Source organism: Triticum aestivum, chromosome 4B (genome assembly GCF_018294505.1).
Source record: "Triticum aestivum cultivar Chinese Spring chromosome 4B, IWGSC CS RefSeq v2.1, whole genome shotgun sequence".
NCBI classification, from domain to species: domain Eukaryota; kingdom Viridiplantae; phylum Streptophyta; class Magnoliopsida; order Poales; family Poaceae; genus Triticum; species Triticum aestivum.
Window position 1 is genome coordinate 654,054,665 of NC_057804.1, and position 12,073 is coordinate 654,066,737.

The 12,073-nt window shown below is 44.9% G+C and overlaps 1 protein-coding gene across 1 annotated transcript; it reads right to left on the reverse strand.

Annotated features, from left to right (window-relative positions):
- Positions 1–11,158: 11,158 nt before the first annotated feature.
- Positions 11,159–11,733, reverse strand: LOC123093914 (cortical cell-delineating protein-like). Its single transcript, XM_044515976.1, has one exon. It carries the CDS (start codon positions 11,731–11,733, stop codon positions 11,296–11,298), a length of 438 nt encoding a protein of 145 aa, XP_044371911.1. The 3' UTR covers positions 11,159–11,295.
- Between the last annotated feature and the right edge of the window lie 340 nt (positions 11,734–12,073).

A 12,073-nucleotide genomic window follows, 5' to 3' on the forward strand; every position in this document is an offset into this window, starting at 1 on the left:
AGTTCAATGAAGACCAAATGCTTGGGATGGTTTGAGAAGTAACATACTTAAGGTGTTCAAATTCTTGTTAGGGGAGCGAGGTGGGACTAAAAATAGCGCCTGCCACAACCTATTTAGTACCGGTTCGTGCCACGAACCGGTATTAAAGGTGCTGGCATCTGTAGTACCGGTTCGTGGCACGAACCGGTACTAAAGATTGCAAAAGAACCGGTACTAAAGGTCACCTCCCGCCAAGTCATTTGAACCGGCACTAATGGGAGCATTAGTGCCGGCTCATATGCCAACCGGTACTAATGTTTCACATATTAGGTCTTTTTTCTACTAGTGGAAATGAAGATAATCAAGAATAATAAATGGCCTTTTCCATTACGCGGGGGTGATTCTTGAAGACTTCTATCATGTCTGCGCAATCACCCCTTGAGGCGCATTCTAAACTTCTAGGAATAAACTGGAGTTTTATCATATTTTTCTGGTCTTACAACTATGGAAATTACATATAGTACCAAAATAACAATGCTTGTACATAGGGTTTGTCATGATTAATTCTCGATGTGCATGCATGCACGTCTGCGTACCACTATAAGCTCCCATATTATTTTGAAGGTAATTAGTAATAATGAAGGCCCAACCTAAACCGTGCAGGCCCAAATAAAACTACCAGCCACACATCATCTAAAGCCCTTCGCATGCTAATCTCAACCCACGTTCATTTTACTCAAAATAGGATTTCATCCCAGTTTATAAATAAAGCAATCACCACGTCTAGGCAAATAGTTCAAGTATATGAAAGAATATAGGAGGTATGCTACAGTGACAACACAAACATGTCGAATGCAAAATAAGAAGTGATTCATGAATCAGTGGAGTCAAAAGATCACTGGCTAGGGGGCGGAGCGAGTTGGTGTCCTGCCCCAGAAGACCATTAATCATGCCACCTAGTCGGCGCTTGTTTCGCTGCCTACAAAGCAGGTACCACTACTACAATAAATATAAATTTAAACACAGTCATAAGCACATCATAGAAACACCAGCTTGATGACCATCTTGCTACATGCAGCCTATTGGGTCTAGATCATCACCGTGAACATTACCTAGAAGAAGCACCTCCTCCTACCGATATGGTTTAACAGAACCCCTGGGCACTTGCCCAAGTCTGAGGTCTGCCACTCAGGCCCCGGAGCCTCATGAACAAAGATCTCTAAGAACTGAGCAGCGGGACAAGAAAAGAAAATGTGGATCTTGGAAAGAGCCACACAAAGAGGGAAAACCCATTGCCCGACATATGCCACTTCACCACATACGCACCTAAGGGGAGGAGATCATGGATCCGCTGCCAAGCGATGATTTTGATCTTCAGAGCCAGACATGGGTGTGGTCCATGCAAGGGTCGGCGCATGGCATAAGGAAAGGTATGAAAACCTGACAAAAATGATCCCCGGGGGAGCCAGGTGCCAAGAAACAACATCCAGGGACCCCCACAGCGAGGGAGCAATTGCCCCATCACCCTCTCTCCATGCAAATTGATATATGCAAACATTTCCTGGGGGGCAAATTTTGTCGGAAGATATTAAATCCCCATTATTGGATGCCGAGGCAACCAAGAGCATCGGATCCGAGCATACTGCAAAGAGAGCCAAGAAATCCTCGAGTAATGGGCTTCTTCCGAACCATGGCTTGAACAAGAAGAGGGTACCTTTTCCATAGGATCTTAAAATTCACAAACCACTTTGACTATTTACCTTGGGTGGAGGCCCATTTGTAGCCGCGCAAGTTGCTCCCTTGTGACACCAATCCGCTCCACAACATGTGACCCAACCCTAACGCAAGCATCGTTGGCGCATACTTTCTTCGTTCAGGTTCATAATATCATTTTGATCATATATTTAACTAATAAAATATAAGTTACATGCATAAAAAATATATCATTGTATTCATATTCAAGTGAAGTTTCAAATGTTATTATTTTTACTACTAAAACTCATATTATATGCGAACCAACCCGTGGTTGGATGGTTAGAGGGACTATGGTATCCCCAGCCCATCAGGGTTCAACTCCTGGTGCTCGCATTTATTCCTAGATTTATTTCAGAATTTCCGGCAATGCGCATTATATTCAGTGGGAGGAGACGTTTCCGTCGATGACGAAGTGCCTACGGTGTCTTCATAAATTTCAAGATGATATGCAGTCTTTCGAAGGTGCTCATGTGCGTGTGTGCGTTCATAGGGGTGAGTGTATGCGCGTGTATATGAGCGCTTGCGTCTGTACTGTGTTAAACTCATATTATATTACAGAAATTTACGGTTAAAATTTGACCCATAATATGAAATTATAATATTAAGGGAGGGAATAGAGTATCTGAGATCCTGATTGTGATCGCCCACCAATCAGTGGGATCCACAATCCAATCGCCAGTTTCTCTCTGGACGATCACATGTGCCCATGGATTTAGGCCATGATCGGCAATACCATAGACCCGTCGTCATGCCGCCCCATGGCAGCCATGTTGTTGAGAACGTTCGCGATCTTTGACGGACACACCGTCAGGATTTTGTAGTGTCAAATTAGGTATTGTGAACTTAGTTTGGTCAAAATAGTTCAAGACATAGAAAAAGCCATAAAAAAATACCATGTAGTAAAAGTGAATAAATAGGTAGTCTCCCATGTCACGTATGTCAGCGGCCGAGATTGATGACTCATGATATCTGACTAGAGGTTGGGGCGTCATCCGGTGGCGCCTCCTGAGAGGAAGTTATGTGCACCTTTTCATTTAAAAAATACATGAAGTCCTCGCCTTCATCTAAAAAACATTTAAAAAAAATCCTTACCTCCATCTAGAAAAAAGAAATAAAAAAGAAAAGAAAAAAATCACCAACTCAACCTACCAGCGAGCGCCACTTTGCGTAGCCCTCCATTAAAAAGAGTGTGGGGTCATCACCTCCATCTAGAGAGACAAAAAATTGAAATTTTTCTCACCTTCATCTAAAAATAATATCCCAAACGCTTTTTCACCGCGTCCACCCAATTTGCACCACGTGGCATAGCTGGTTGGCTGCCCTACACGCAATGCTTATAGGGTTTAATGGTTCAGAGACATTGAGCAGTCCAATGAGACGTGTCAGACGGAATCTACTCCCCCCTTCCAAATACAAGTTTTTTTTTAGAGATTTCAATATAGATAACATACTGAGCAAAATGATTGAATCTAAAGTATGTCTATTATGTGGTCCATATTAGTAGAAAGACTTAGAAACGGAGGGAGTATGTATGCATGCATGCCGTTGTACGTACACTAGGTGTTAGGTCAAACATGTATGACGTGACCAACGGAGACATTTTATTCTTCATTTCACACGGTCGATCGAGAACAGCTAAAACGTCGACGTGCGCATGCACGTTCAGTTTCTGATTTTTTGCACGAATCTGCTGCCCATTTCACGCGTCGATTGATCGTTGTCAAATGGATCGCTAACTTATCGTTTATGCAAGTGGTCTCGAAGTTTGTGCGGTGCAGGTACATACTCGGAGTATATTACTAGTCAGGTATATTCTATTTCCTTATAGTTTTGTATGGTCCAGTAAGGGTTCAAATAGGCATGAGTATATCCTTCCATGTCGGCAGGGTCGCCTAGCTAGCAAGATACATATTCGCACGTCGATATCCATCAGTTCGGCAGAGAAGCTCTACATATCTAGCTGTACATGTGGCCGAGCGATGTACTAGGATATACTGAGGATGCATCCAAAACTTGCTCTCTCTAGCTGCTTCAATTTCCCATTATCTACAAACATTGAGTCAATTCGACTGCTACAAGAAGGGATCATTTCAATGCTGTGACAGAAACTAGAGAGTTGACAACTTCAGATTCGAGAAGGGAGAGCGTATCCGATCAATATTCCAGTGACAGGATGGAATGCAAATGGCCTCACAAGAACTGATATTTTTTAGCATCAACAGCTACTCCCTCCGTTCTTAAAAATTTGTCTTTCTAGAGATTTCAACAAGTGACTACATACGGAGCAAAATGAGTGAATCTAAACTAAAAAATATGTCTATATACATCCGTACGTATGTGGTAGTCCATTTGAAATCTCTAAAAAGACAAATATTTAGGAATGGAGGGAGTAGAAAATGTGCCTTTTCTCGTGGATGGCTTTCAGTCTTCTTCCATATTTACTTATCGGGGTGTTTTTTTAGTTGACCAGAATGTGATGTTTTAAACATGGACACAAAGTGTAACTTTGACCACAAGTTGATATTTATTTTCTTTTTTTGCAGGACAAAGAGACCCCATATTACTCACGGTGGTGCAAAACAACTTCACCAATACTACCGCCCAGCCAAACGCAAGTTCGTGGTGTAACATGGCCATATGATTTTCTAGTTTCAAAATCAAACAATATAAAATATATACGAAAATAATTTGCTACCCATGGTTGTAGCTACGCACAACCCCAATTTTTATCTCTAGTTATTGTGGTAAATTATTTTGGACTATGAAAAATAACTCTATAACAAAAATATCATGACTTTGGACCAGCCAGGCAAGAAAACAGGCAATTATGCCAAAAAGGTAAGCAAAAAGACTTAGAGAAGTGAGAAAAAGCCCCTACTACATAACCAAAAGGCAATTGTATCAAAAAGGTAATAAAAAGTCAAAGAGAAGTGAGCAAAAGTCATTTCTATACAACAAAAGTGCACTTATGCCAAAGGGCGTGTAGCTGCCACCATGCGTGTGTAGCTACCACCATGAGTAGGAAATCGCCTCTCAAAATATATATCTGTTAGAGGAATATAAAACAGAATTGGTGGTCTAAAATTTTCAACTTTCGTTTGAGACAAGTCCAAAATATTATTTGTTTTTGTGTACATAGGGAATAATATCTTGAGTCCTTTACAGTACGCAAATTATTTTGGGCCATTTTGTTTTTGTGATCCAGTGGCCGAAATTAGATAATACTACAGAAAAAATCTGGTAGTATATTTCCACATCAAGGGCATTTTAGACAATGCACTGTTATAAACTGCAAAGAAAAATTCCACCAGGTTCCCTCCAAGAGCGACGTAAAGGTAGATTACGGATTTCATATTATCAACAAACGGACTCGATTGCCAATCACGATTCGCTTCCGTAACTTTGCCTTGTCAGGATCAAATTCGTCTTGATCTTTCGATCGGAAGCACTGGTAGAAATTCTTAATCGAAGGCACCTGCTAATTGCAAATGTCCTCAACCGTGCCTCATGTGCCGAGATAATCAAAGGTTAAGCTAGCCAAATAATACCACATTGTTTCTTCTAGTACTTCTGAAACCTGCCTATATACTACAAATCAAGAACCACACCAACTAGTACTGGTTCTCACGTTAGAAGGTTTCGAGTGATGTAAACTTGTTTCTAAGGCTGGTCATAATGGGGAGTAACTTATACTAGTATCATGCATATGACACTAGTATAAATTACTATCTCCATAGTGCAAAATAACATTGTAGTAGTGTCATAGATGGATTCATTTAATAGCTTGTAGACTCATCTTCTCTTGGAAGCGCTAATGTTACAGTAACATATTATGTTACTCTAAACATATATCTCTTCATTAAATACATACCACATTAGCAAATTTGTCTTGGACTGCGCTATGTTACTAGCTAAGTTACTCCCATTATGACTAGCCTAAGAGACAAGGACATGCGGCTGGTGTCTGGCTAGGGCGGGCATGCATGCTACACATGGATAGTGGAGGAAACATGAGGCGTGGACGTTAACTGCATCAGCAGATGCAATTATTAGAATAATCATAGATTAATTAGAGTCAATAACATGTGAAACAACAAATGTGCGGATATTGGGCTAGCCGGAAATATAGATTAATTAGGATCAATAACATCTAAAACAACACATGTGTGTATATTAGACTAACTGGAAATTACCAAGTTAACCTCGAGCCTAACTACAAGTCGAACTATATTAATTAACCATCGGACCAAGTTATGGGAGAGTGAGCCTAGCTCAACTGGTTGGGGGAGTGGATGTACAAATCCAACACCTAGGTTCAAATACTAACGGAGGCGAATTAGGTTCCTATTTATTATTGAGGACCAAGATTAAAAATCCTAATACTCATACTTCAAGGGTTGTATACATCCCTAGTTGGTGCAGAGGCAAGGGAAGTGAAATTCTCTCCCAATTTAATGACCTTCCCTGTGTTCATTAGGCATGAATTTCTTATATTGATCTGCCCCCGCTAGGCGACTCGGGCAACACCCAACAAACCTAGCCACCGGGGGTGGCAGAGGATTTCCTCTCTCCTGCTTCTCAAGGATGGTGCAACGCTCGTAGGCATGAGGTGGCGCGGACGATCCAGTTTTTGCGACGCCGAGGAGATGGCTGCAGCAGGCGGCGGCAATGGCTGACTCTCCCTCGGGCGGCGGCTACAGGGCGGCGGGCGCAGCGGAAGGCCCTTTCGGGCGGAGGCGGTGGCTGCAGTCAGCGGTGGTGGCTGGCTTGGCGGCGGTGGCGCGCAATCTGCATTCGGATCGGGGCGGTGGCATGGAGGGCCTGGTGGTCTCGGTGGCGGCACCACCGGTCAGATCTGGTATGGCCGGTGCAGCCGGCGGTGGTTGTCTCGGTCATCGGAAGTGGTCAGTCTGAGGCTGGGTGTTCGGATCTCGGAATCCGTCATCTAGTTTCAGCTGCGAGTCGGGGAGAATAGTTGCCGGTGAAAACCGAGCCGATGGCGGCATTATGTGCCGTTACCTTAATGAAGGCACCATCGGGGTAACTACTGTCAACCCACTCGCCACTACTAGGAAAAACCATACCAGTAGCGTGGGTTTTTAGACTACCAGTAGCGTAGGTTCCCATGCTACTGCTATGACGCTACAACTATTTTTTAGCAGGAGCGTGTGTTTTACCCCACGCTACTGCTGAACAGATATATCAGTAGCGCTTCTATTATACACCCACGCTACTAGTAAAGGAATAGTAGTAGCGCTTCTATTATACACCCACGCTACTAGTAACAAATTAGGATTTAAAAAAAATAAAAGTCTACCTATTTCAGTTCAGACATGCATTTCACAATACGTACATGTTATGCATACAGTCAATCATCAATCACACATATCTGATGTAGATAATTAACACACGCACATGCACACACGCACGCGCGTGCGCGCACACACACACACAATATATGCCACACGTCTATGTCGTCGGCGTCGACGCCTCCACAAGGCCGTGTTGATGGTGTTGATGTCGTCGTCGCCGCCGCCAGAGCACCATGACAATGTCGTCGTCTTCGTCGCCGCCGTAGGCCTGTGTCGATGTCGATGTCGTCGTCATCATCGTCGCCGCAGCCCCATGTCAAGGTCCTCCACCTCGACGACCTCCGACGTCGCAATCACCTAGACGATCATCTGCGCGACACAGTCTCTGGGCTTCACGGCGAAGTCCGCATCCGAGTGTTTGAAGAGCACGACACCCACCGGGCTATGGTAGTCCGCGTCAATCACCCATGTGCCCACGTCAGGAGCTACCGTACACATCTCGGCATCAATCGCTGCCTCCAAACTATCCCCTTCTGCAACGAAATCGCCAACCCCCAAGACGGGAGTAGGCTCCCCGCCCAATCCGCTGCCCAGCAGCATCACAGCCTCCTCCTTGACCTGCAACAGGACGCCGCTAGGAACATCCAACAGGCCAGGCGGCCCGCCCTTCTCCTCCGCTACCTCCCCCTCCCCCACCTTCACGATTTGGTCTGCGCCCAATCCGTCGCTCCCGGACAAAGACGCAAAATCAATCCCGCCCGGACCGGCAGCCGCCGCCTCGCCGAGGCCGGAGCTCTTGGCCAGCTCGCTCGCCATGGCCTGGTCGAAGTTGAAGTCGTCGAGGAGCCACTCCTGGACGGGGTCGAAGGCGGCGGCCGGGTCGGAGGGGGGCGCAGGCGGCGGGGAGGGGCTGGGGGACGCAGGCGACAACGTCGCGGCACAGGGGGAGGCGCTGGGCGCCGACGTCGACGCGGCGCACGATGCCCATGAGCAGCTCCGGCAGCAGGCGAGACCACCTCTCCTCATCGGCCTCCCCCTGACGCCCATGCTCGGTGGCGTCCTCCGGGGCGACCTCGGCTGAGACCTTGGCCTTGTTCCTGCCGACGATGCCGGTAGGGGCGCGCTAGCAGGACGTGACCCCAGGACGAGCCGCGCCATGGTGGAACAGGGGGGTGGGCGGATGGGAGGAAGGGGACGGAGAGGGAGCGGCGGGCAAGGAGATTGTGGGGGCGGAGGAGAGGGGTGGGAGTGGATCGGGGGTGGATGGTGTTGCACTCTGCAGTGGACCTGCTGAGCAGTAGCGTGGGTGTATCGCCAGCGCTATAGCTATTCACTTAGTAGTAGCGCAGGATTTATAACCCGCGCTACTAATATTTTTTTATCTGTAGGTGTGGTGTGCCACACTTACCAGTAGCGTGTCTAAGAGAAACCAATGCTGCTGCTAATCCATACCAGTAGCGCGCTTTGTACCCAGCGCTACTGGTAATTACCAGTAGCGTGGGGACACAAACAAACGCTACTGGTAAACTTCTATGTATAAGCATTTTCCTAGTAGTGCGTGTTGCTCTGGGGGAAACCCTTGGACCTGGTCTTCCAGATTGGACGATGGCTGCACTCTGGTGTGGTTTCTCTCGATGGAGCATCGTTTGTGGAGCAGCGCTGGAAGACAAAGGCATGCGGCGGAGTGGCTTCGTCTTGCATGAAGCTTCGGTGGAGATGTCAAGCCAAGCCTGGTCGATAAGGTTGCTACGCTTTGTCATGCTTGTTCGGTAAGTGCTACGCATGATAGATCTTCCAGAGACTTCAAGCTGTGTCGGCTGGTGGTACTTGGCAGCATGGTGTTGAGGTTTACCTGTGGCGATCGTGACGCGCTTAGCAGTTCGCGCACAGGGAGGTGGTGCCGTTGGGCTCCGTGGTGGCATCAATGGTTGGCCGGACTGGCAAGCATAATGCGGATCTCTTTCCTGAAGATGGGTCAGCGGGACGATGATGATGGCGCCTTCTAAACCGTATGTGTGATGTACGCTTTAGATTTGCTGCACCGGATGTAGGTTCTGATACATTATGTGGATGGATCGATGACGACACTGATTTTAGATATGGGGAGTCAGAGCACCCCACATTGTCGAGTTTGTAGGTGTGAGTGGTGGCGCCGGGTGGCTTGATGTAAGTTATTGTCACACCTGGTTGAATAATTAATAAAGAAGGATGCATGCATCGATTGATGCAGAGGCAGGGAACTTTAATCTCCTTTAAAAAAAATCCAGATCAATTTAATACTACTCCCTCCGTTTTAAAATAGATGACTCAACTTTGTACTTACTTTAGTACAAAGTTACTGCAAAGTTGGGTCATCTATTTTGAAACAGAGGGAGTACCACACAATAAATTCTGTAGTAATTTGTACCATAAAAATTTCCTCTATTTTTGTCATTTTATCTCTTATGTACCGAGGATATTGTGCAAGAGAGGGCCCCAATTAAGGGGCTGGAGTCACTATATATTGTAGTTATTTTTCTCCAATATTTTTATTTCTATAATTACAAACCAGTAAACCTTATAAATACATAAGACTGCTAGACAACAGATCAATCATTTCATAATTTCATGAAAACTATTGTTAGCAGTTCTCTTCTTGCAAAATTGTGAACCTTTCAATTTTTTTTATTTTTTTTGCGGGGCTGAACCTTTAAAATTGATGAATTAGTAAATGAGGTACCCTATTTTGTAATACATGATCATGAAATTGAGGGAACTAGAAAAGCGTTGGATAAGACGTCATTGCTAGTTTCGCAAGAAAAATGCCCCCCACCCCCCCCCCTCCATTTGGAAATACATGTTTTATAGAAATACAAAAGTAAAAAATGAACAACTTTGAAACACAATATGCATGGGAAATGTTAATGTTCTATAATGAAAATACTATCATGAGATTTTTTGTAATTTTTTTAATATCGCGATCTGTAAAACTTAACTAACATATTGATATGAAAAACAACTATTGAGATTGTCCGTTGAAGGCCATACACATTCCTAAAAGATATCTACTTCCAAACGAGGTGAGCATATGATTTGGCAAAAAGGTATCTCGTCTGGTACTTGACATAAGTTTCGTATGAATTTAAATGATAGACATTGTCCTTCGAAATTATTACAAGGATAATAGTTACTTCATCCAAAAGGGCTACGTGAGATATTTTTCTACATAATTTCCTTCTTTCAAACTTAGTAATCCCCATCGAAAGGATCCAAAAATTACATGCTAATAAAAATATATGATGCTCAAGATAAATAAATAAGCATATGTTTGATACACGCATTCATACGTACTGATATATTTGGATCATATGATTGGTAGTTATTCATAAATTTAGATGTATGGGTACCCCAACCAGTTAAGTGCTTCTTCCTTCAGGGATTTATCTAGCTAGACGATGCTAAATGACTTTCAGTAGAACACTACATTCATGTGTGTTATAGACACATTCAAGTTAAAACAGGTATTGTGATGTTCGTGGAGCCAAAATTTACTTTCTGGACACTATGAACGGTTTTAGCTTGACCTATTGCACGAGACCCAACTGTCAAAAGCGATCTGGTCAGCTTATTCTAGTTTAGCGTGAAATTGTGAAGTTAAAATTTGATTCAAATTATCACAATGACAAAATTTAGGTCAAAGTGTTGCAACATCAGAGAGACCTGGTTCAAATAAATTTTACTCGCTTTACCCCGCAAAAGATTTATAGTTCAGTTTATCGATCCCATGATTACGTTATCCAAAGCATTGTTCCGTTTCGCAGATGCATGGTTCTTCGTGGTGCTGCTTAAGCTTAACAAAAAGAAAACCATGCCAAACGAGTTGCTGCGGTTGTAACTCGCAAAAGCAAAGAATAGAGGCCATGATCAGATAGAAGACGTGGATCTGATCATAATTCAAATAATAATGTGTGCATACAAGCTGGCAATATATCACGGATTCAGTTAACACAAGTTGAATCATTTTATATTCCATGTACGCGTGTACAAGTATGTATATCATTTTACAAATATGCAAACCATGCATTTAGATGATATCATATCGAAATGCAGTGATCGACGAGAGTATCTTATAAATGACGAGTGGTGATGACGACGGACTGGAAGAGGAAACAAAATACGTATGTGCATGCATATGACATGCAAACCAGTGACGAGTGTGACCACGACGATGCATGGTTTCTGATGCATCGATCGATGGATGATGGGTGGATCAGCTGGGGCAGGTGAAGTCGGCGGGGCAAGTCTTGCCGCACTGGTTGAGGAGGAGCACGAGATCGACAGGGACGTTGAGCTTGATGCCGAGGACGTTGGCGTTGATGGCGGTGCAGAGACAGACAGCGGCGTCGAGGTCGGCAAGCCTGCTCAGCAGGGGGCAGCAGTCCTCGCTCGACGGCACGTCGAGGTTGAGCTTTAGCAGGTTCAGTACGTTGGCGCACGCCTTCAGCTTCAGCGTGTTGATCGAGCAGGTGCCGCTGCCGCCTCCGGTCATCGGCGGGGTTGGGACTGGGACGACGGGCGGGGGCATGGCCATCGGCAGGGTTGGCCCTGGGATGGCCGGTGTGTTGCCGCAGTACGACCCGCAGCCATGCGCGGCTACCACGATGACCAGGTTCAGGGCGAGGAAGTGGGCGACCTTGGAGGGCGCCATTGCTATGCTGATGAAACAAGTTGCTAACAAGAGTGTACTAGGTTGTGGCTGAGCTAGGTGGGCTTGCTAGCTTGTGATGCTTTTCTTTGGTTGCTTGGGGTGGTATTTATACGCCGGGATGTAGTGTGCATTGTGCAACAAGTGCAAACACGTCATGATATATCGAGTTTGACTCTTGCCGTAATTTGCGAAAAATATATACGACCACTAGTGTGCCATTATTGGAGCTTAACTTGTTTGCTAACGAGCAAAACCCTTAGACCTGCGTCATGAGATATGTTTGATGGGTTTGCAAATTTAGCTGTAATCTTGAGGGCATACATAGGATAGGACAAAGGAA